General features: G+C 45.4%; 1 protein-coding gene across 2 annotated transcripts in view; it reads right to left on the bottom strand.

The window, feature by feature from the left end:
- The window catches only part of RABGAP1L (RAB GTPase activating protein 1 like), a 480,584-nt gene that overhangs the window by 427,747 nt on the left and 26,558 nt on the right, over positions 1-26,279 (bottom strand). For both annotated transcript variants that reach the window (XM_090046904.1, XM_090046905.1), the window contains exon 2: positions 1,037-1,211. In XM_090046904.1, the coding sequence (XP_089903030.1) occupies positions 1,037-1,171 (135 nt within the window). In that variant the 5' untranslated portion in view covers positions 1,172-1,211. The remainder of the gene's footprint in view (positions 1-1,036; positions 1,212-26,279) is intronic.

The following is a 26,279-nucleotide window of genomic DNA, read 5'->3' as shown; positions in this document are numbered from 1 at the left end:
GGTGGCAACATCCAAAATATTTGAAGTGGAACAAATCAGATTCAAAAGCTTCACCCTAAACAAACAGGAGGCTTTAAGCAACAGAGGCAGATTTATCTGATGCTGAGAATCAGAAACCTGAAATCTTAGATTCTGATGCCATAAACTTTCCACAGAAGGCATTCTCAGCACTTTTTCTACCCAGGATGGGATTTGTATATCCAAACCCTGCACTAACACATGGAACTACAAAGGCAACTCATTTGATCTTCATATGGGGCTCTACTTTGAATACTTCTAGCACTGAGAAAGACTGCTGGGGGAGGAAGTCTCTAGCTTCCCTTCACCCTTGAGTAGAGTCCCCTGCTGTACAACACTGCTGCTAAATTGAAAAGAGGAAGTAAGTTTGAAAAGAAATGCCAGCCTGGGAAGACTGCTTATGAATAAGCTAGCCTGAAACACAGTGTTTCAAGCATATCTAAGCATGACAGCATGGGAAGTTGGGATATTCTAGATGTTTCTATCAATAGTATCACCACTCCAGCTATACCAATGGTAGTCCTGTTAGAAATGTTAGCACAGACCAGGCTCGCAGCCAGAGCCAATATTTACCCAACTACTCAGAGAAACTGATTTGGGATTCAAGCATCTCCAGCTACAGTAGCCTTGTCTATAATAATTCTACCAATACTCGCATCAGCTGGATGTTTTTAGACATTTTTTTTTTTTTTTTTTTACTAACTGCATAATACCATTCTAATATACCAATGGCACTAAGCATTTGAATCCTAAATCCAGAGCGTTTCCCCAGCTGGAAGCATCTTGATTTTAAAAAGTTGTTTTTTTGTTTATTTTAAACATCTAAAGAATGCTAACAAGTCCTGATCATAGACGCTTTTGCAAATAAACAGACTACTCATTTCACCAACATATACACAGGAAAAACAAAAAGGTGAAGGATTTCAACAATCTGGCCATAATTAAAATACAACAAATTGCAAGTTAATACAACAGATCCTTAACTTCCGTTTAAAACAAAAACAAAGAAGAAAAGTACCTTTAGCTGAGGTTTCTCATCTTTTGCAGAAGAATCCTCAGATTGCTGATGAACCACAACGAAGTCTTCGTTACTTAATGTAGATGCAGACTCAGATGATCTATTAATTTTGTCAAATGAAGATTTAGCTTCCATTTCAGATCTATAAACTCCTCCTGCTGCATCAACCTAAAATCTGCAAAAATGCCAACAAATCAGCAAGCAGCCATTTTTAGCTGTTAGAAAATGCGTCAAAAAACGCTTTCCATTAGAGAGAAAATGTAATAACCACTCCCACAATTCGACTGGTCTGGCTTCCAAAGACATTTGTGTGGCAAGTGTAATGATCCGGAGAATCCACATACAACTTTTATCAATTCTGGTTGATTCTTTAATACCTCCATATGAATGGGTATTTAACTGTGCTGACCAGGTCCTTTGCAGCTACAGTGGAAAGTTATTAAAACACTTTATTCTAACCAGACAAAAGGTCTGCAAAGGTGGTTAGCTGAAGCCTAGGAGAACAACTTCACTCTTCCCTGGGGAGCTGGAGGTTAGAATGTAAGTTATCAAGTAAAGAAAGAACTGAAGCTTTGGTAAAGTGATAACCACAGATCCTGGTTTTCTGCAATTAAAAGTCCAAAATGCTGATTAAAAAAAATCCAGAATCCACCCTTTTCCATGATTAAAACGCAATGCCACTATATATGTAGGTATCAGCTGAATAGAATGTTTTTTGATTTATTTACAATTTTTCACTAATTCAGAAGCCTACCAGTGTCTCAATGAAATACATTTTAAATACCCACTTACACTGCGTAGATGGAAAGGAGAAGTCATACTCAGATGTTACGCAGAAAAATTCCACAAGATCTAGACCAGGGGTAGGCAAAATGGTGGATCTGGTTGGCAGCCGGACTCCATTTCCCAGCAGCTCCTGAACCATGGAGACCAGCCAGGAGCTGTGTGGGCAGGGCACACATCTGGGTGGGGACTTGCTCCAGGGCCACGGGCAGGACCTTGTAGCAGTGACAGTGCCGATGGCAGAGCTGTGATCCACTCCCTTTACGTTCCTGCCCACAGAACCCATGTTCGTCACAGGGGCATGGAGGCAGCAGACAGGCTCTGCCCTGGCTCCAGCCCTATGCTGTCACTGCTGCGAGATCCCAGCCCCAAGCAGCTCCCAGCCCAGCTGTGCACCCTGCCCACACAGCTCCTGACTGGTCTCCATGGGGACTGGCTGGGAACAGCGCAGACAAGGGCTGCTGGGAAATGAAGTTCACCCATTCTGGTCTGGGGGCAGACCTTGCTCACCCCCTAATCTAGACACGCCCTGACTGCAAGAACATTTTCCAAGTCATCCTCTTCAGGCTTTACTGGAAAGCCTCATGTCTTTTCAAGATGACCTTGAAAAGAGCCTTGATATATTGCTATATGGCAAAAATTCACAGCAGGATTCTGTAACTGTATCCATATCCTGGCATTATACAAAATTTCTCCCACATTCTTTCACATAGAGGATCAAAATTCAAAAGCAAACTTGGCAGATTCATCTGACAAAACTGAACAGTTTATCAAGTACCTTTTAACAACCAGTACATACAGTAAAGATAAAAGACAATACTTCTACCCAGTGCTAGGAAAAAGAAAGATGGAATTCAGGTATGGAGTATTGACAACACAATATATATGCTATTCAATTACTGCTTATTTAATCGCAAAAAACCCTCCATATGTAATTCGGTTTCCCTCACTACTTTGGTTCTAAATTTAAGTTGTTCCCTGACTAAAAAGGTCAAAAAGTGATTTGACCTATCTCATTTCCTTAACCCACTCCAAGTCAGACGCTAATCTGACAGCAACAGCTTCACATAATTACTGGACTGATTCACCAGTCATCCAAATTGGTTTGACCCAGCCTCCAGAATGTATATGGATTATAGTCCTAGAATTCACAGAATCACCAAAATTTACACCACCTTGAAAAATTAAAACTTATTTATTCCATGCTATAAATATTTGGATTTTGATACCAGCACTTATCAAACAGGATGTTAAAAATATAATAAAACCTCTAAGTGATCTACAGAGTTTAAAGATACCTTTTGGAGTCAGTTGACTATTTTTGGAGGGGGGGGGATTACATTCTAGTCATGTATTGTACTTTTATTACAAGAAAGAAAGAAAGACAGACCTTTTCTTTCTAGCCTTTCTACTTAGCTCTAAACAACAGAAGATTGTGATTGTTCTCTCTTCTGTGGCTATAGTTTCAATCTTAGTAGGTAGCTCAGTTTCCCTCACTACCTGGGAACAGACTTTAAGTTCTTCCCTGCCTAAAAAGGTCAAAGACCTATGCTTGGTTACTTACAACTAAGCCAGACTGGTTATTAATATGCCACAATATAAGAACCTGAATAAAACAGCAAGTGGAGTTTAACTCTTGAAACACAAAGTGGAGATAACCATGCAACAAGGAAAATTTCAATGGAGCAGAAACTAGTGTAAATCTTGTAAACAAAATGTCACATGTACAAGTTCAGCACATTATAATGTACAAGGGATGTTGGTTGTAGCCGTGTTGGTCTACAACATGGCTACAACCAACAACCCTGCAACATGGAAGATAGGGAATTTTGCCATTTGAAACAGAAACTTCACAACATGAAGAAAAAAGAACAACTGTTCAGTTGGACTAATAAAAGATATAGCATCTACCCAAAGAGCCTTGCTTGCCATATAATGTACAATACATTCACTATACTACTATTAATGTGCTCTAGTGAAGACCTTGTTTAACAGTAACAATTATGGGGAAGCATCTGTCCAGTAAAGTTCAGGAGGAAAGAGGTTTTCTGCTTCTGGGTAAAGAAAGATGACCATAGCCAGCAATTAAACTCAAAGTCTAAGTAAGTCTAGTCATCCTGTAGCCTCATTTTTAGGTCTTCCTTTCCTAGGAAGAACTCTAAATTGTAATTATAATCATATAAACTGATTATTGAAAAATTGGCAGACAAAAGTAAAACAAAAGCAGTTATGCTCAGCAGAGTCATATTCAATTTAATCTGCTGCTACTATCAAAATTACTGATGGAAGAAGCACTGGAACTCTGACTGCAGACTCCAACAAGTCATTTCTTATATTTTGGAAAACTCTGTTCAGTCATAAGGACTGATGATGATGTAGTTGAGTTTAAAATCGTTACAAGATAATGGCTTGGACATTCTCTCTTCCTTCCACACAAGTGCTTACTTTTTCATGACTATTATAATCAGTGATGCTTCTTCACATAGGACAATGGCAAAACCTAACCAAAAAAAGAAAGTCCTATTTAGTAAAAAACTCCATTGTATTCAAAGAACACATACAGTCCCCTCTTTGAAAAACCAAAAGGTAACAATTTCCTGATGGAACTCTACCAAATAAGTCATCTTCTGTTTATTTATTCATTCATTTTACTTTTAAATGTATATGGCAGCCTACTGAAAAGCAGCCCAAGGCAGCTTTGGAGTCCTTCCGAGTAGAAAACAGGGTAGATTTGCATTTTATAGATTAACCAAAGAAGAGAAGGACCACAAAAAACTTGTGTTGTAATTTATAAATTGCAAAAGGATTAAGTATTTTGAACCTCAAAAATTAAACTACACATTCCATCAATTTTTAAAATAAAAGGCTATGCAAAAAAGTCTGTCGAAAGAATGGCTTAAGAATTACGCTGACACTACAAGGGGCTAGAATGATCTTGCGAAGAATGGATACAGGAGATATAAATTCAATTAGTGGCTTTTTCTCCACACACATGCATACAAACATGCCTTTTTTGGAGTACAGACTCCCTTAGCTAATTTTGTGCAAATCTCTTTGTGCCAATTTCTTGTTGAATCTGGTTTCCAATCATCTAATCCTCTATGTTTTCTACTTGGAGTGCAAGGCTCTTTTAGGTGCAGAGACTGTTGCAGCCCGCATAGAAATGTACAACAAGACAACAGGGCCCTAATTTTGATTGGAGCCCTCAGACACTATAGCTATGGAAACTAAAAATTGTTCATGTTTACTGCTATTAGGCAGAAAGCTTTATTAAAATGAAATTAACTTTGTTGATGCTTACTAGAAATAGAAATTATTGGGTATAAAAATAATGCTCTGACATTTCTAGCAGGAAGTCAATTTCCTGTGTTCTTTCAGAGCAGCCAAAAAACAAACTCCAAATGTGCAAACCTCCCCCATCACACCTAACAAGAGGTGGTCAACAAAGGTGATCTGCTGTAGCCTCATCTATAGTTTAACTATTTAGTTTAGCCAGCTAACCAAAAATCCAACTATAACCAGAACATAAAAGTATAACCCAAAGAAATTTTTGCCTCTTGCATAATTTCTGGAGCATCACGGTTATATCACCCTTACACTACCAAAAACAGAAAAAGCTTCTTTTTTTTCCAGCAGCAACTGGGACACTTTAAAAGTTGTCCAAACACATGCAACTATTATTTGGGCAGATATGCCATGGCACCAGAATTTCAGAAACTTTCTGAAGTGTATCTGATGTGGGAGTGACGGAGGTCATACAAAGACCTAATCAACAACAAATCAGGTATCAGTAAGCAACCTCTTAATTCAAGGGCACCTGCATGCTCTCACTCAAAGGATCAGTGAATAGTACTGATTGCTGCTGCTGAAACACAGATTAAGATGTTTATTACAAAACCAACCTCAGAACAAATTATTTAAGACTGGAGAGTTGACCTTAGTATACATGCTGTGTCTACCACAACTGCTCTGCTTATTTCCTCTGCAGAGATGCTTAACTCACACCATAAAAGCCACCACAGCTCTAAACAAGTGAACTCTAAACTCTGTATATATGGGAACTTGGTTATATTTTATCAAGGTTTCTGAGCAGTATCACATAGTTCCATGAAGGATCAACAGTTTCTAACAGCAGAAAAAAGAGAAAAATCATACTAAGTGGTGGTAAACACCTTCCTCCATTGAAGTCATTTCATTAAAATATTGTCCTTCCATGCTCCAACACTATCCACTTACTTATCTGAAAAGACTAAATAGCCTGAACAAGATTTGATCATACTGAAGATTTTGGCTACAATTTTTCTTGAAAGATGGTTAATAAAGGTAATCCAAGAACTTCTGGCAAAGCACTGTATGTTTATGGAGAGATTAAAAGTGACCAGGTTTCTCTTCTTCCCCTGTACCCACAATAGATTAATATTTTCATTAATGAAAACCAACAGAAATCAATTTATATCATTAATGTTTCTATACAGCATAAAAATTCATGAAACAGTGCCTTAACCTGTACTACAGTATATATGTCTAAAGTTTGTGATTATGTTAGAAATGGAATATTGTTAGAAATGCGCAGCTTGCATCTTGCACCTGATAAGAAAGAAATACTGCCCAAGGCTCCTTTCTCCCCCTCACCCGCTTAGCCTTTCTCATGCTGATTACAGAAGCTGGAATTCAATTGACTGGGGCCTTGGGGTATGAACTTTTGGCAAACTGTTGTAGTTTCTGGGCATGCTTAATGAACTGTTGCATATTCATCTCTCTGCCCCGCATACTTAAGTAGCTAATTATACTATACATGCGATGTATGTAATGATGTAACTACATGTATGCTTGTATGAAATGGAAGTAGCTGTAAGAGTTCCGGTGTCTGCACACGTGCTCAGGAGAGAGAAGATAAATTCCGCTTGCAAACACAATTAGGGGGTCAGAAGCTGATTTGGGCATCAATGCCCCACTCTGACCTTGTTTGCAAACAAATACATCCTTTTGTGCCGGCTGATGTTTGTGTGTCTGTGATCTTTGCGGGCCTCCAGAGAAATGAACCGCTTTTGTGCAACAAATTGGTGAGTTAGCCAGGAGTTCTTTGGATCACCCCAGAATCCAGTGACAAGATTGTCCCTGCCACCACGGGGAGTGTGCACCGAGCCACCTTTTTGGGCTCGCTCAGGGGGCTTGAGACGTGAGTCGGGGTATCCGGGAGATTAAAGGCTACCTGTGCAAAATTTTTGGTTTCTGAGGACGCCAGACACACATTCCGGCATTCTGATCAAGATCTCTAGGATACCTGAGTAGAGTATACGAATTCCCTTGCCCAATTTGGTTTCTGGATCCGGGGGCAAAGATTTGTTCGATTTGCTTTTGTACCGGGGGATTTTTGGCCTGGTATTTGGTGTGCGTAAGACATACTTTTGCGAACGGTCTGTGACTAGGATCTTTTGGTATTTGGTGTGCGTTGGGTGCACTCTTGTGGGCATTAATACGGGTGCGGGAAGCTCCCGTGTAGAAAACTCAGGTACTCCTTTGGGTTGTGTTTTACGGAACTTTAGCAAATTTGCAAAGCAGGCAGATTATGGGGTGAAGATGAAAAAGGATGATTTAATTAAGTTTTGTCAACTCGAGTGGCCAACATTTGGGGTCCACTGGACCCCAAAAGGATCCTCTGTAGTAAAAGAAGTGATAGCTATCCATGAAATAGTTATGCAGGATGGACATTGGGATCAATTTCCTTATATAGATTGTTGGTTGGGAGTGGTTCAAAATTAGCCACCTTGGATTAAGAAATGCTTAGTAAAGTCTCATGTGATGGTTGTTAAAGGAAAGACTCGAGGAGGACCGCCTGTACTCCCCGAGTCTGATGGGGGGGGAGAGATCCTGAATTAGCCAAGTACCAGGCTCATTCTCCTGTCACCCTAACAAGTAGCGAGGATGAATCAGACACCTCCTCAGGATCCAGTCCCTCTGCACCACCACTCCCTCCCTCAGGGAAACCACCACTGGCATACCAAAGCATACCTAATGATTCAGAGCGTGTGCCTCAGCCAAGCGCCCCATCTGAATCAGGGAATAAGGGCTATTATTTGCGCAAGACTGTAGAATCACGGCCGGTGCTGAACTGCCCGATGCGAGAGGTTATTGGAGAGGGGGGCAATGCAACTTTTGTCTACACCCATTTAGTACTTCAGATTTATTTAACTGGAAGAATCAGAGCCCCTCTTTTCGTGAAGACCCTGAAAAGATGAGGGACTTGTTTCGATCCATTGGGCAAACCCATCGACCCACTTGGGCTGATGTCCAGATGATGCTCCAAACCCTCCTGACCCCGGAGGAGAGGAGATTAGTTTTGGGGACGGCAGAGTGCATTGCAGGAGCCAGGGTAGAAGCAGAGGGAGCTGCTGGTCGTACCTTGCGTGATACCTGCCCTGTTGAGGAACCGAGATGGGATAATCATACCGCAGAAGGAAGAGAGCTGAGTGCACGGTATCTGGGGATTATAGTGGAAGCAATGGGGAAGGCAGTGCCTCGAGTTACTAATCTGTCTAAATTGTATGAAGTGAGACAGGGAAAAGAAGAGGATCCCTCAGCTTTCCTCGGGAGGCTTTACGAGGCGTTCCGCAGGTTTTCGGACCTAGATCCAGAAGCCCCAGATAATCAACGCATGGTAAATCTTATGTTTATTGGTCAATCCGCTGCTGATATTTGTAAGAAGCTACAGAAAACTGAGGGAGGTCCTGGGAAACCGATTTCAGAGCTGGTGGAAATTGCATATAAGGTATATGGGAATCGTGAGCAGGCACAGGAGTGCAAGGAGGATAAAAAGGCTCAGCAACAGATGGCAGCGCTGGCAGCTGCTATAACTGAAGGTAACCCTGGAAAGGCTGGGATACAGAAAGGGAAAGGAGAAAGAGTGGGAGCAGACGTTTGTGCTTACTGCAGAGAGAAAGGACACTGGAAGAGGGAATGCCCAAAGCTGAAGGAGAAGAGAGAGGGTGAACCAAGAGGTCACCTCATGTGGGCAGAGGAAAAGAGTGAGGACACAGAATGAAGGGGACAGGGATCTAAGACCACTACCCTTTGGGTTGGAGCCCGAGAAGATCCCATGGTAACCATTAGGGTTGGTGGCAAAAACTTTGAAGCCTTGGTGGATACTGGGGCTACATTTTCAATGATTCCAGAAAAAAAACCCTGTGCAAGAGCTAGTGAGCAGCATGTTCTTGTGGAAGGGATTGAGGGAACGCAATCCCGACTCCCCGTTTGTAAGCCACTCCTCACCAAAGTGGGGGACAATTTGCTTGAGCACTCCTTTGTATATTCTCCAAGTTGCCTGGTTGCACTACTTGGGCGGGACCTACTCACAAAACTGCAAGCTGAAATATTTTTCAGAGACGATCAGATGGTGGTCCAGTTACCTGTCAAGCAGAGCTCGAACTATCAGATGGCTCTCCTGGAGGACCGACGCCCTGTAGTAAGTTCTGAAGATCACATGACTGGAGTAGACCCTTCGGTATGGGCTGATGGAACCCCTGCGCGAGCTAAGTCGGTCTCCCCAGTAAGGATCATACTCAAGGATGGGGAGGGGCCCGTTCGGGTATAGCAGCATCCACTCAGCCAAGCGGCCAGAGTTGGACTCAAGCCATTAATAGAAAAATACAAGGAGTACAGATGGCTAGTGGAAGGGTCCTCACCATATAATACCCCCATTCTTGGAGTGCCGAAGGCAGATGGGGTCTCATACAGACTGGTCCAAGACCTGCGAGCAGTAAATAAGAAGGTCCTTTCAGACCACCCTGTAGTCCCAAACCCACACACGATTTTGACACAAGTACCGGAGGAAGCTGAAATATTTTCAGTGCTAGATTTGAAAGATGCTTTCTTCTCCATTCCCCTTCACCGAGAGAGTCAAAAATGGCTTGCTTTTGAATGGGAGGTAGACCCTGGGCAGCGTACCCTGGACAAGCATGGCAAATTGATTTTGCCGAGCTCCCACGGTCCGGACATCATAAGTTTTTACTTGTCATGGTAGACCAGCTCTCTGGTTGGGTCAAGGCATGGCCCACCAGGACTGCCACTGCGGCTACAGTAGTAAAGTATCTGTTGCAGGAAATCATTCCCCGGTAATCTCTGCCCAAATCCATCAAGTCGGATCAAGGACAACACTTTGTGGGAAAAGTAGTTCAAGAGGTCGCACAAGCCCTCAAGATCACTTGGAAACTACACACACCATGGAGAACACAGAGTTCAGGACAAGTGGAACGCATGAATAGGACCTTAAAAACTCTACTCACCAAGATCTGTATTGAAGCACACCTTAAGTGGCCTCAAGCATTGCCGCTAGCTCTTACTTGCATTCGAAACACTCCCCGACGGGGCATTAAATTAGGTTTGGCAAGCCTCCTTGAGTCTTACCCCCTGGGATGCGAGAAAATGTAACTTTTGAATTAGGTAACAGCGAGCTTCACATGTACGTTATTGCTTTGCAGTCTGTCTTGTCTTCTCTTCACAGATATGCAGCCTTCTTTCAACGTCTGCCTTTAGACGTCCCGGTACATGACTTCCGCCCGGGAGACTGGGTCTTGGTGCAGCGGTGGAAAAAGGAACATTTGACTGAGAGGTGGAGTGGCCCTTTCCAGGTACTTCTAGCAACCCACACCGCTGTAAAGATTGCTGGCCATGACCGCTGGATACACCATACCCGTGTGAAACGACATCCACGAGCGTCAGAGGACATCAGCTCCCAGGACGAGCTCACTCCGGAAGCTGAGCCGTCCTCGGAACAAGAAGCCAGCAGGTGGAGCTGTGAACCTACTGGTGATCTCCAAGTTCGCCTGAGACGGCTTAATCAGAGTCCAGAAAATCAAATAAGGAAGTAACAAAGAAAAAGTTTAGGCTGTATTTGATCTCAAGAGAGGGAGGATATGGTGGGAGTCTTAATATGCCTTGTTGTTATCTATGTAGTAAAAGAGGCAGGATTGAGCAGCCCTAGCCACCACCCTATATCCCTGTTTCCCCCAATTGCTCCCCCAGAAGCAAATTTGTATGTTGACATGATGGAAAGAATTGCAGGTACCTTCAATCTCACCAACTGCTGGGCCTGTGGGGGACTCCAAGAGGCCGGAGGCCAGTGGCCTTGGAGGGCTTTTCCTTTGGCCCCAAAGTGGCTAGTGAGTAGTAAGGCAGATGTTAAGAGTACTAGTCAAGAATGGGATGAGAACCGCAGCTGGGATCTTTCCCAAGTGGCAGTAATAATGGCACAGGGAGGAGTTTGGGACATAGCCATTGCACATGGACATTGAAATGGGTCCGAACATGCACTACCTGTTATGCCCTTAATTGCAGCAGGTATGTGGGTCAATGGAATTCTACTGCTATCAAACTTCCAAACTCCATGTGGATGAAATGTAAACCACCCACTCCATAATCATCCCTGCATGATGAGGACACCTGCTTCCAAAAGGCCAAAAGGGCAAGAGTATCACATTTCGATCCTAACATTACAAAATGTCAGGCATATAATGAGACCCGAAGTGAGCGATTCATACCTTGCTTCTATAATTGGCAATGGGTGCACCGGAATGGCACAATAGCATGGTTTAATAAATTTTGGAGTACCTCAAATGACACAAATGAGGTAACCGAGTGCAAGTATAGGGATAAAGATGGCGCATGGAGAAGTCGGTTTAAACCGAGTGACCTTTACACCGGCCCTTTAGGGCACAGGGACAACAAATACTATCCCCCTCTTTACTGGTGGAACCGTGACCCCCTGGCCTTGGGAAGGGAGAACAGGGCCTTAAAAGGACATTATTGGATTTGCGGATGACGGGCCTATACAATACTACCACAAGGGTGGGTAGGAACCTGCTACATTGGGGTGATTGTACCAGCTTTCTTTTTTCTACCGTCCGAGGTTGGAAATAAGTTGGGAATCTCTTTGTATGATGATTGGAAAAGGACGAAGAGAAGTATTGATGTAAGTTTGACACAGGGTGGCTCACAAACGTGGAAGGAGGATGAATGGCCCCCTCAAAGGATTACTGAGTATTATGGACCGGCTACATGGGCTGATGATGGGAGTTGGGGATACCGGACACCAATATACATGTTAAATAGAATTATCAGGTTGCAGGCAGTCTTAGAAATAATTATTAACCAAACTGCCACTGCTCTCGAGTTACTGGCCAGACAGAGTTCTCAAATGAGAGAAGCCATATACCAAAATCGAATGGCCTTAGACTATTTACTCACAGAGGATGGCAGAGTCTGTGGAAAGTTCAACCTTTCTAATTGTTGCCTCCAAATAGATGATAACAGGAAAGCAGTCTTAGAGATTGCCAAAGAGATTAGGAAAATAGCTCGTGTACCAATACAAACGTGGAAAAACACATGGGATGAAGACTGGTAGTCTAATCTGTTTGGAGGAGCTTGGTGGAAAAAAGTAGGGCTTGTATTTCTGTGTGCTTTGACTGGATTGATTTTTATTCCTTGCCTTACTACCTGTTTCATAAGACTGATAACCACCACAGTTGAAGGAATGCAAGTTGCAACAGTTCCCCTCAAAGGGCAGACTGTAGCAAAAGTCATGGTACTCAGAAAAATTCCTCGTAATTATCTTAATCTGTCTAAATAAAAATGGGGAGCAGAAAGCATCTTGAGGGGGGAATATTGTTAGAAATGCGCAGCTTGCATCTTGCACCTGATAAGAAAGAAATACTGCCCAAGGCTCCTTTCTCCCCCTCACCCGCCTTAGCCTCTCTCATGCTGATTACAGAAGCTGGAATTCAATTGACTTGGGGTATGAACTTTTGGCCAACTGTTGTAGTTTCTGGGCATGCTTAATGAACTGTTGCATATTCATCTCTCTGCCCTGCATACTTAAGTAGCTAATTATACTATACATGCGATGCATGTAATGATGTAACTACATGTATGCTTGTATGAAACGGAAGTAGCTGTAAGAGTTCCGGTGTCCACACACGTGCTCAGGAGAGAGAAGAAATTCCGCTTGCAAACACAATTAGTTTGTCAGAAGCTGATTTGGGCATCAATGCCCCAACTCTGACCTTGTTTGCAAACAAATACATCCTTTTGTGCCGGCTGATGTTTGTGTGTCTGATCTTTGCGGGCCTCCAGAGAAACGAACCGCTTTTGTGCAACAATTATGTAGTTCAGAATACCACTCAAAAAGAACACAAAATATCTTCTACTCTCCTTCATCAACCCACCTATACCCATTTGCAATTTACATAACTACATAAATTCCATTTGTGAAAGGATCTATTTGTAGGAGAATTAAATACAAACTGTTAGCAAAAAGTTTAAATCAAAATATAGATTTTGATAAGTACCATCCAGAAAAGTAAATTAATTCATATGCTGGGTAATGAAACAGAAGAAGTCAATTTAAAAACATTCCAAAACACACAAATAAAAGCAACAACTAACTTTTTTTCTATGTGTATGGACTGAGACCACCTGCACTTACATGCAATGTTTCTAGTTTTCTAAAGGTGCATCGTATACTAACTTAATACCTGGGAAACCAGAGACTGAACAAAAAGTGACACTGTTCTATAAAGTTGGCATAACTGAAAACCAAGGCCCTGAAGTCAACAAGCAAATACATTCATTTACTTTTAGATTTAAAGTATCAACATTATTAGACCCAATCTCTAAACATTGTTTCCCACCCACTGTGATCATGTCAAACAAGTTAAAATGGATGGGGAAGTGATATAGTGCACGTTCTCCACTGATTTAACAACTGGCTTGAACAAATACCTGAAGTTATTATTTTTAAATGCTTTTTTACTCAGAGACAAAACCACTTCGGCAAGTTTTTTGTTGTGTTGTATGCTCACACAGCATATCAAACTACCTTCTCTATAGGCTGCATGTCTTCTTTAAACACTGGATGTACAGTCATGATAGCTGAAATCAGTTGGCTATTTCCCATTGACTTCAATAGGTCAATTATTTGTTCCAAATCCTGGTTCGTTAAGTCATACATTATTCCTTCATGTGCATCTTAAATTCAATACTACGCAGTCTGATGAAAACCAACCAACTTAAAATTTTCTCTATTTCTCAATACTGTTCTAAGGGGTAAAGTAAATTTTCCTGTACCTAGAAGAAACCAATTTATACCAGTGATGCTCTTATACGGCATAAAAAGTGTTTAGTTCTTGGTAGTTTTCGACCAGGAAATATTGAGGACAGAGCTTTTTAAAAAAAACCTTCACCACACAACTGGAAGAAGAAAAATCATATGCCTAATTTTGGCACCAACGACAACATAAGTCATTGGTCTGTTCACAGACAGCAAACGGTGTTTTATAACTGTTATGCTGAGTTCCTAGAAACAAAAGACCAACTGTTTTTACATGCTGTATCTTACACCTAAGAATCAACCACAGAGGAAAACAAAATCAGTATAAATGCCAAGTATGCAAACTGTTTTATTAACCCTAAAAAAAAAATGCTTCACCCATAATACACACAAGATGTTACAATCAGAACTTTGTACCAGACCATGTCATGAATATCAACACATTTATAAATAAGGCAAAAAAAAAAAAAGTTTTGTTTGGTTGACTGGAGGTTCTAAACTACAATGCTGAGTCACTGGACTATTTAGACAATACAGAGATTGATAGTCTGCGGTCATTCGTGGATAATCACTGTTCTTACTAAATTTAACAATTGGATGGGGAGTCCACAGCAGTGCCAGATGTGTGGCTGGCACTGATTCAACCTGCCAGTTCAGTGCAATAGGCCCCATGCAGACAAGAAAACATCTGCAACCACAGAGAAAGCAGCAGAACAAGCCTGCCCTTTCCTAAGTGTGAATTATCTACTGAAGTGAAAAAGGAGAGAGACGGAAGAAAAATGTTAAAACTCTAAGCCCCAAAAAACAGTAAGAGTGCTAATCACACAATGTGAAATACAGTACTAGTCCAGGGCCACTGACAGATGCATGTTGAGTGGTGGGAGGAAGGCGCAAAGAAACAGTGCTTTACCAGAAGAGGAACCACATCAGTTTGACCCAGCTCCCCAGCATCTGTATAAATCAGATGCTTCAGCAGAGCTTTTTGGAGCTTTATCTAATAGTGGTTTGTCTTCTGGGCATGTGCTGCACTCAGGTGCAGGGGTGCACCAAGCTGAAAGTAAAATGCATTTCTACCCCCGACTCCCCCCACATCTATCAGCTGCCTAGGTGTTTAAAATGAAATCAGTTAAAGTAGTAAAAAGCTGGGTTAACTGCCAAGATTAGTAACTCAGCACTCACTCAAAGCCAAACTGGATCATTTCCATCAAAAAAGTGTGTCATGCAGGACAAACCACACCCTTAGTGACACCTGTACATCTTCTCCATTTCCGCTTATTACAGAAGCTGATTGGTTCTGTAACATAAATGTATTATAAATTACTTTATGCATTTAAAAAGAGTTAAGCTAATGGGAAAAAAAACCACTGATTTTCAACCGTGTGTGCTGTAGTAAAAAAAAGTTGTTTTGTATTTTTATTGTTCTTAAAGAAAAGGTAACAAGAGGCATAGCTTCGGCCTAAAATTTTCTACATACAGAAACTGCACTCAAGAGCTGATACAGTTAATAGTGGAGACTTTCATATAGATCCAGGAAGGCAAAATGCAGCCTGTGGGCCAGATGTGACCCACCAGGCTATTCTATCTGGCCCACAGGGCTCCTAAAAAATTTTGAAGATATTTATCTGACCCTGGCTGCCTGTCATGCGCCCCTCAATGGCTTGCCAAAACTCAGTAAATGGCCCTCCGCCCAAAATAACTGCCTGCCCCGATATAGATTCACACCACTTTAAAACTGGTTGTACTCCTTTAGCCAATACCTATAAATTTATCAGCACAACTAAACTAGTAAGGCAGGTTTAAACTGATTTAAGGGATGGCCAGAGGAGTTTATTTTGTTTTTGTTTTGCTAGCTTCACACACCTTTTTCCACCCCCAAAACCAACACATGCTGAAGACTAGCAGCAAAATTTCCCCCAACCTCCAAAAAACAGATCTATATAATTAGTAGGGTTGTGCAAAGCTTTGGACCCCAATTCAATTTGACAGAGATTCGGCCCGATCTGGTGGCTGAATCTCCAAATCCAAACCAAATCAGAGGACCCTTCAATCTCTCTGAATCGCATCGGAACCCTCCGAATCCATTCAGAGAGATTCAGAAAGATTTAGTGATTCAGACATGGACATAGCTTTAAATGTTTTTTCCACATACCTCAAGGTAGCAAGCGGCTCGTGAGCGCTGCAATGCTGCAGCGCGTGGAGTGTCCCACAGAAGTACAGGGGCTCCCCAGCACTATCAGCAACAGACCCAGAAGTGGACCAGAAGCACCTCTGGTCCACTTCCGGGTCTGCCAGGGAACACGCAGGGAGGGCCCCCATGCCCCCCCCCAGCTCAGCAACTGGTGCCTCCTGGGTCTGGGGGGCACCCAGAGTCCCCCACAGCTGATTGCCAAGCCGGGGGGATACAGGGAGGCCCAGCACACTCCCCAGTGGACCCGAGTGGATCAGAAGTACCATCGGTCCACTTCCGGATTCACCACCAAATACGTGGAGGCCCACCCCCACCAGCACTCTTGTTGATCGCTCCATCCACCCCAGCATCGCGGCATTCATGAGCCGCACTGGTACCTCAAGGTACGTAGAAAAAGCATTTAAAGTTGTGTCTGTGTCCAAATAGCTGATTATCTTCAGATTTGGATGCAGCCAAATCGAATCACTGTCCCTGATTCCGGCCAAATCTGAGTCAAATAGGGCCTGCTTCACACACCCCTAATAATTAGTGATAACCAGCGATCTGGGTTTTCCCATTTCCCATGGAAAAAACGGAGAAAACCACGGATTCCCCGTTTTTAAATCGGCAAAAACGCAGATTTCTCTTTTTAGCAGAGAATTCCATGGATTCTCTGCTTTTGCAAAAGAGCTCTTGCAGGCTAGCACAGCTTCAGCCTGCAGGAGCCAATTGAAAAAAGGGTGGGAAACCCCCAGCCCTAGTAGGAGGGAGAGGGAGAGGACAGAGCCTGAGCCTCTGAGGCAGCCAAGGCCAGGCTCAGGCTCAGACTTGCCCTTCGCCTCTGGAGCATGGAGGTAAATGGGGTTGTAGGGCAGGGCTGGGGAAGATGGTATGGGGGCTGAGGGAGCACAGGTGCTGCCGGCCCCAGGCCGCTGCATACAAAACCTCCTGCTGCCGTGGAGCTGTGCTCAGAGCTGTGCAGCCAGTGGCAGCGGCACAGCGCGGAATGGTGGGGCTGGGAATGGCTGCGTGCCACCTGGCCACCACCACCCCATGCTGCACCGCTGCCGTCAGCCGCACAGCTCCAAGCTTGGCTCTGTGGCAGCAGTAGGAGGTTTTGTATGCAGCAGCAGTCACCGCTGGCACAGGCAGCCCCACCAGTAGGTGGCAGTGGCCACCCATGTCAGCGGTGACTGCCTCTGACTACAAAACCTCCCACTGCCGCTGCAGAGCCATGCTCAGAGCTGTGCAGCCGGCAGCAGCTGCATGGTGCGGGGTGGTAGGGATGGCTGCATGCTGCCCAGCCACCACCACGCTGCCGCCTGGTGGCCGGCCACACAGTTCTGGGCAGAGCTCCGCGGCAGCAGCAGGTTTTGGAGGCAGTGGCTATCACCACCATAATGGGCCTCCAGGTAAGCGGCAGCGCCGCACGCAAGCCCAAGCTCCCCCCCGGCACTCCCATGCCTTGCGCCATGGCTGCAGAGCCAGCCACAGAGCTGTGCTCCAGCCGCATGCCAGCCTCCCTCTCCCCGGGGCAGCCGGGAAGGTGGCACTTGTGTGGCCTGCACGTGGCAGGCACCACCACACTGTGCCCCACATCACTTGCCTGCAAAGCCCCCTGCAGAGGGGCACCCCTGCCCTTACCCCCTGCCCTGATCCCAGCTGCGTTGTGCCGCCTAGGGCTGGCAGCACCCCCCGCTCCCTCAGCTCCCAACCATCTTCCCCAGCCCTGCCCCACAGCCCCCAAGCCCCATTTACCTCTAGGATCCAGGGGTGAAAGGCATGGCTCCACAGTGGCAGTGCTTGCCTGCAAAGCCCCCACCCCCCGCATACAGCCGCCACCGCAGAGCCGTGCGGCCAGTTGCAGGGCACGCCACTGAATGCAAGCCCTCGTTTCACCCCCCCCGGCCAGGCAGCACATATGTGGCCCGCACACAGTGGTTGCCACCCTGCTGCCACACCCTGAGCCACTTGCCCAAAGTCATTCAGGTGGTTGTGGGATGGTAGCGCAGGGCACAGTGGCAGAGTTGCGGTAGCAGCCACTGTGTGCAAACCTCCTGTTAGTCCAGCCAGCATGTGTGGCCCATAGAGTGGCACCTCTGCCCTCACCACCCCAGCCCTGCTCCTGGGAGTGGGCACAGGGGCACACTTCACCCTTTCTTGATCTACCCCCCCATCACCTTCCCCTTCCCCCATCCTGCCCCGCCTCTTCCCTCCACACACAGTTACCTGCTGGGGTGGGTATCAGTGTCTGTCTGCATGCCTGTGGGTCTGGGGGACTGTTGTAAGGGGCATCAGGAGAACTGTTGAGACTGTGGAGGGAAATGCAGGGCACCAGCAGCACTGGGAAGGACTGTGGGGGGCCTTTAATTTTTATCATGGATTCTGAGTTTTTAAATCAGAGAATTTTCAGTTTTTAATCAGAGAAAACCAGAATCCCTGGTGATAACTAGCACACCATACTCATAGTCTACTCCAAGGCTGTCCAGATTCAAAGCAGCTGGGTGCCGCAACCCAGACAGGTCATGAGCCCCAGACTACATGACAGAGGCCTCACAGGCTCCCTGGGAGCCCTACCACATTCAGTCCCCCTGCCACACAGGCAGCATAAGCCTCCACTGCCACTACCATGTGGACAATTCCCCACCACTGCACCCACACATAGTCTGCAAGTGCTGCAAATTAAAATATCCGTAGCATTTCTTCAAACTGTTGAATTGTCATCAATCACTGGCATTCAGTTTGGTCCATTAAAAAATATATATGGTTAGCCAGCAGTTCATTTCTACTCTGGAAAGTAAGAGGTGGCAGGGAGGATAGAGTATCCGATTCTTTTTGGCTGAAGTTCTTCTAGGCAAAACCAGGAAAAATAATAAACCAGTGCTGCTCCTTGGTAGATGATGTGTTCAGGGAATCAGTCAAACTCAGTCTAAGCATCATAGTTAGTTCACTGAATTTTAAGGCCACAGTTTAAAGTCTGATGGACTATATTCCAAAGTGGAAGGCAACGAGCCAGGAGGTTCATTCCTTTTTCAAGGAGCATATATTTCATGTTTTGCAACTTCAGAAAATAAGAAAGTACTGTAAACATGGTGAAACAGTAATTTAAAGTGCCAAAAGCAGCTCTGACAGTTAAATACATTGAGTGTCCTGCCAGCTTTCTCCCTGCAGGCTGTTATTTCCAACAGAAGTTGTGTCCAGTAATGCAATGGTAATGAAGGTAATGAAATAGCAATATTTTACGTCACTATAGCTCTTTTCTTCTTTATGTGCTTTATAAAAGAAAAGCCACTTCACCCACCATTGAAATATATTTCTCTCTGATGTGGAGGAACAGTTGCTGGGCAAACAACAGTTACTATCATCAGCTGATAAAATGTTTTGGCCAAACAATGTGAGAAGTATCTTTCATTACAAAGGTATTTTAGCTCTACAAACAAAACATACTTGACCTCACTGTTAATGTGTCCTCCAAAAAAAAAAAGCCCCATAAATAGGGGTACAAAAAGCAAGCTGCAAACATTCATAGGATATGCACATATGTATATTAGGATAAACCACTTGACTAGAGTGATGTACAGGCAAATGAGAGAACTCTATACTAAGGGTATCACTCCAATAGTATCATTATTGTAACACTTGAATTAAACCATACAGACTCGAACTAGAAGTTCTTGTAAGTTAAATTTGAAAATACATTTGATTTAATACAGATACAAGATGGAGTACTAAAGCCATGTTTTATTCCTCCATAAAGCAAAAAGAAAGTTTTGTTTCTGTAAACAATGAACATCGTATATGCAGAATATGTGATGTCCCATGAAGGTATCATTCATAATTAGAAAAAAATGGATTTTTTTTTCTTTTTTTTTTTCTTTTCTTTTTTTTTTACTTAAGTGGAATATTTCTCTTTTAAAAAAATAAAACGTTAATTCGAATTTAGTTTAAATGAAGTATGTTAAAACTGAATTTGTTATACTGATTTTGAGCAGCAAAAAAAATTAAATTTAATTAAGGAAAAATAAGCTTTACATTTTGATGCATGTTTACTTCCATTTACCATCTTAATACAATTTATTTGCAAAGAGGAAAAGGTAGCTATCAAGTAAATAAGCCATATCTAAATTCAGTATTTTCTAATGTACTACAGCATAAAAGAAGAATGTGACAATATAAAGCTAAAGAACTTCTTTGAAAATTAATAGGTTGAGTGTATACTCAGAGGCAGCAAAAAGCCTACTTATAGATTTCATAGACCTTAGGGCTGGAAGGGACCTCGGGAGATCATCGAGTCCAGCCCCCTGCCCAAAGGGCAGGAAGTCAGCTGGGGTCATAGGATCCCAGCAAGATAAGCATCCAATTTACTCTTGAAGATGTTCAATGTAGGTGCTTGAACCATCTCCGCTGGCAGACTGTTCCAGACCTTGGGGACTCGGACAGTGAAGAAATTCTTCCTTATGTCCAGCCTGAAACGGTCTTGCAGGAGTTTGTGACCGTTCGACCTCGTCATCCCATGGGGCGCTCTGGTGAACAGATGTTCCCCCAGATCCTGGTAGTCACCCCTGATAAACTTGTAGGTGGCCATCAGATCACCCCTGAGCCTGCGCTTTTCCAGGCTAAAGAGTCCCATGGCTCTCAGCCTGTCATCGTAAGGTCTGCTTTCCTGACCTCTGATCATGCGCGTGGCTCTCATCTGCACTCTCTCAAGCTTCTCCACATGCTTTTTGAATTGTGGAGCCCAAAACTGGACGCAGTACTCCAGCTGCGGCCTCACTAAGCCCGAGTACAAGGGGAGAATGACATCCCAGGATTTGCTCGAGAAGCATCTATGGATGCACGCCAGCATTTTGGTCGCTTTACTAACTGCAGCATGCAGGCTCATGTTCCTCTTGTGGTCAATGATGACCCCCAAGTCTCTTTCTTCTGTAGTGCTAACCAACGTAGCACTGCCGAGCCTATAAGGATGCTGCAGGTTTTTCCTCCCCAGGTAGAGAACCTTGCATTTTTCAGTGTTAAACACCATCAGGTTCTCGTCTGCCCATTTGCTGAGCTTGTCCAGGTCAGCCTGGATCACCCGTCTATCTTCTGGCGTGGATGCTTTGCCCCAAAGTTTGGTGTCATCGGCGGACTTGGCCAGTCCGCTCCTGACTCCAATGTCCACATCGTTAATGAAGATGTTGAACAGTATGGGTCCCAGGACAGAGCCTTGAGGGACCCCACTTGTCACAGGGCACCACGATGAGTGACTGCCATCAATCACAACCCTCTGGGTCCGACCACGAAGCCAATTTCCCAGCCAGCGGATTGTGGTGGAGCCAAAGCCACAACCGGCCAGTTTGGCCAAGAGGTGATCATGGGATACTAGATCAAAAGCTTTTTTGAAGTCAAGATATATGACATCAATCTCTTCTCCCTTGTCCAGGTGATAGGTCACCTGGTCATAGAAGGAAATGAGATTGGTCAAACAAGACCTATCCGCAACAAACCCGTGCTGGCTGTCCCTTAGGATGTTAGCCTGGGCCAGTCCCTCAAGGATGGCCTCCTTAATAAACTTTTCTAAGATCTTCCCCAGGATAGAAGTCAGGCTAATGGGCCTGTAGTTAGCCGGATCCACTCTCCTCCCTTTCTTGAAGATCGGCACCACATTGGCCTTCTTCCAGTCTTCGGGCATTACACCAGAGCGCCAGGAGTTTTCAAAGATCTGTGCCAGGGGCTGGGCTATGACGCTCGCCAGCTCCTTACTTAGGTGTAAATCTGCATTTTAAACATTGTATCGGTCAATAAGAATGCATCTTTCTTTAAATAATAAACAACTGAAGTGCAAATGGGAAGACTGAGAACTTGAGAAGACCAGACTGTGTGCGACACTGGATTGAATTTTCTCCTAGAATGTTCTTGTGAAGTATCCCCCACAGTAGATTTCCCTGGCATAGCAGGTAGTAATTAAAGAAAAGCTAAAATGCATATGGGAGGAAAGTACTATTGAGCAGTAATGTTGCCAACCCTCCAGGATCTCCCTGGAGTCCCTAGGAATTGGCTATAAATCTCCAGGAAACTGCTGAGAGTCACCCAGGAGACAAATGATCAGGCATTCATTAAAAATAAATATTAAATGTTGAATCCATTTTATACAGTAGTCCAGTGGGTTTTTTAAGGCAACAGTAATATGCATTTGCCTTCCTGATGTAAAGTGTACCTGCTGTAATCCGTAACTGATACATGCAGGCACACAGGCACATGTGTGTTGTGCACTGAAGTCATGCTGGCGTTCTGGAAACCTCCCAGACTAGATTCAAACCAAGATGGCAACATCACCTTGCGCACATCCTGAATTATACAGGCAGTCCTTGACTTACGACTTTGAGTTATGATGATGGTACTTAAGACATTTATAAACTGACACCCTGTTTTGACCTTCAGACACCGGTTTTGACTTTACGATGCTGGATACAGTTGCATCCAGCTGGTAAGTCTGGTGTGGTGGAAAGCGAAGGGGAAGGGAAGGGGTGTGGGGGGCAGATCAAGGCCCCTGTGGTAAGGAAGGGGCTAGGGTGGGAGCAAGTTGCTTATCTGGCGACTCGTCTGGCATCTCCTGCCAGTCGTCTGGGAGGTGGGCCCCCAGATCTGCAAAGGGTGGGGTGGGCAGAGCCAGGGATGCAGCAGGCTGCACTGGAAGTGGGGAGCTATGTCCTGCAGCCATTTTCCCAGCTGGGGCACGAAACATGGCCACTGTGCTGCCTCTGCACAAGCAGCGCACAGCGGCGAGTACCCCCCACCCAGACAACCCATGGCTCTGTCCTGTGGGTGCCCTGCCCTGGCTGGGCTAGCTGCAGCAGGGCATGGGAGGGCACGTGCCCCTGGATCAGGGCAGGCGGGGCCAGGGCTGTACCAAGCTATGCTCCAGGCAGGCAGTGGAGTCTATGGGGGTGGACTACAGCCCTCCATAGTCTCCACTCTGGCACCCACCCCACCACGGGGGCACATGCGCCCCCTCCCCCATGCCCGCTTGCCCAGCCAGGGCAGGGTGGGCATGGGGGGGGGGAGGAGGTGGCTCTTGCCGCTGTGTGCCACTTGCCCGGAGGCAGTGCAACAGCCCCATCCCATGCCCACCCCAGGTGGGCAGGGGCAGCAGGGCATAGCCCCTGCTCCCAGCACAGCCATGTGCAGCCCTGGCTCTGCCCCATGCAGATCCAGGGGCACATTCCTCCCCCACCCCATGGCCTCCCAGACAAGCGGCAGGAACCGCTAGACAAGCAACTTGCCCAAGCCCTAGCCCCTCCCTCACCGTGGGGGGCCTTGATCTGCCCCCCCCACACACCCTTCCCCCTCCCCTTCCATCACAACAGACTTATGAGCTGGATGCAGCTGCATCCAGTGTCGTAAAGGGACCAATCTCCCATTTATAACATTGTTCCTATGGAAAAACTGTTTCCAAGTTATGAAGTTTTGACTTAAGACAGGTTTCAGGAACCAACTGCGTCATAAGTCTGAGGACTGCCCATATCAGCAAAAAGCTCAACTGATACAATTCACAGACAATTCCAGGTAATTTCTCATTTTCTCCCATAGTAGACATCAAGACAGAAAAGCAAAAAGTCAAAATGTTTTTGGTTTTTATTTCATATCCAGATACCATCACATTAAACTGACAACCAAAGATGAAAGAAACCTGGCCTTGTAACACCCTATAGGCTGTTTTTAATTGTTCAGAAACGCCTTGCAGATTCATGGATATACCATGGACAGTTGTGAAGGTAATAAATGTTTTAACCTATGTTTTCATAACCAAAGACTTCTTCACATATTTAGACAGGGGAACAACCATGAGTGACTGGTGCCTCCTGAATCTGGGGGGGTACCCACAGAAGCTGCCAATGGCACCTGTGCATCGGGGGGCACCAGCCCTACCGACAGTATCAGTGTCAGCAGACAGGGGGGCACCAGCCCCATTGGGGGGGGGCATGCACACCCCTGTGCACCCCCTGACAGTCACCTATGGGAACAACACACACAGCTTTTGAGCTAATCAAGGAAGGACTTGTACACTGTTGTTTCATCAAATACTCACATCCATTTGTGGTGAGCTACAACACCTCAAAAGTTGCTGTTATTTGCACTTACACTAACTCAAGAGCTCAACAGATGCAAGCAGAGGGCTGCTAGAGATTTTAAATTAAATTGAGAAAGAATACAAGTATTAAGCTAGAGAACTAAACAATACGGCTATTGCAAATACCTTCAAGTCTTATCCTATATACTAGGTAACAAATTCAAACTCCACAGACCATAATAGATTTCAGTAGTTCCTAACAAAGCATGACCCAGAAAGATGCCAGTGGAGATGGATTCAAATGCTGTTCAGAGATGTATATATTTGCAGTGCACCATAAACCAGAAAGCCAAGTATTTCAGATGTTCATAAGGTCAGGACTGAGGCAGTTGTGAATGCATTGATGAAACACATAATAATGTAGTTCAGCCTGCAATGATCCGAGACATTGCAGAGAGGATCCCAAAGCTCCTCCAGCCCACAGACCACTATCCCATGCTCCTTATTCACGTGGGCACCAATGACACGGCTTCGGAGCACCCCCAGCCAGGTCATGAGGCGCTACAGGGATTTGGGAGCGGGGCTTAGGGGTCTGGGAGCTCAGGTGGTGTTTTCGTTGATCCTCCCAGTCTCGGGCTATGTATGGGCTGAGGAGGGAGAGGAGGATCCACGTAGTGAACCAAAGACTGCGGAGCTGGTGTCATCGGGAAGGCTTTGGCTTCCATGACCACAGCCCGCTCTTTGGCGAGAGAGGCAGCGAGCTGCTGGGAAGAGAAGGCCTCCACCTCTCCCCCCTGGGGAGGAGGCTCTTCTCAGCCAGGCTGGCTGACCTGCTCCACCAGGCTTTAAACTAAGCCCGCTGGGGGATGGGGGGACTACTGCCCCTGCTGGCCCACTGAGCAACCCTTGCAAAGCCAGCAGACCAAGGCACTTAAGGGAGACCACCCCTGCCCTAGGCCTAGCACAATCTGTGGGCAAGGCAAGAGCCCCCAAGGGCACACTTGCCTGCCTGTACACTAATGCCAGGAGCCTGGGCAACAAGCAGGATGAGCTCGTCCTCCTGCTCAGTGCAAAGAATTATGACGTCATTGGGATAACGGAGACCTGGTGGGACTCCACCCATGACTGGACCACGGGTATAGAGGGCTATACCCTGTACAGGAGGGATCATGTTGACAAAAGGGGCAGGGGTGTAGCTCTCTATGTCAAGGAAAGCTACATGTCCCTGCAAGCTGATGTTGGCGACCGGTATGGACAGCTAGAGACCCTCTGGGTAAAAATTTGTGGGGAATATGGCACAGGGGACACAACGGTGGGAGTCTACTACAGACCTCCCACTCAAAGTCCTGAGCTTGACCAGGAGTTTGCCCGGGAACTGACTGAGGCCGCTTGTTCCAGGACCTTGGTTATCATGGGTGACTTCAATTACCCGGACATCTCCTGGGAAGATCACTCAGCAAAATCCGAGCAGTCGCAAAGCTTTCTCTCGTGCGTGGATGACCTCTACCTGACTCAAGAAGTCTATGGGCCAACGAGAGGCAAAGCGCTGCTCGACCTGGTACTGGCTATGGGGGACAACCTAATCGGTGACCTAGTGATCAATGGGAAGCTGGGTGACAGCGACCACGAGCTGATCACCTTCACCATCCGCCGTAAAGCTGGCAAGTCAGTCAGCAACACAGAAGTCCTTGACCTCAGAAAAGCCGACTTTGACAAGCTCAAGAGGCCTGTCGGTCAGGCCCTTAGGGACCATGACCCCAGAGAGATGGGAGTTCAAGAAGAGTGCTTGCTTCTCAAGGAAGCGATCCTCAGTGCACAAGCTCAATCTATTCCAACACAGAGGAAAGGCAGCAAGAAGGCACAGCAGCCCTCCTGGCTCTCCGGGGACCTAGCGGACCTCCTGTGGGTAAAAAGGAAAGCCTACAAAGGATGGAGGACGGGATTCACCTCCAAGGAGAATTATTCTGCACTGGTCCGGTCCTGCAGGGAGCAAACCAGGAAAGCCAAGGCTGCAACTGAACTCCAACTAGCTTCAAGCATCAAGGAAAACAAAAAGTCCTTTTTCAGATATGTGGGGAGCCGGAGGAAAAGCAAGGGCAACGTTGGACCCCTGCTAAACCAGATGGGGCAACTGACGCCC

The sequence above is a fragment of the Crocodylus siamensis genome, chromosome 5 (genome assembly GCF_052110815.1).
Source record: "Crocodylus siamensis isolate JL-2025a chromosome 5, ASM5211081v1, whole genome shotgun sequence".
NCBI lineage: Eukaryota > Metazoa > Chordata > Crocodylia > Crocodylidae > Crocodylus > Crocodylus siamensis.
The sequence above is the reverse complement of the archived record's forward strand: the minus strand, read 5'-3'. Positions and strand labels throughout refer to the sequence as shown.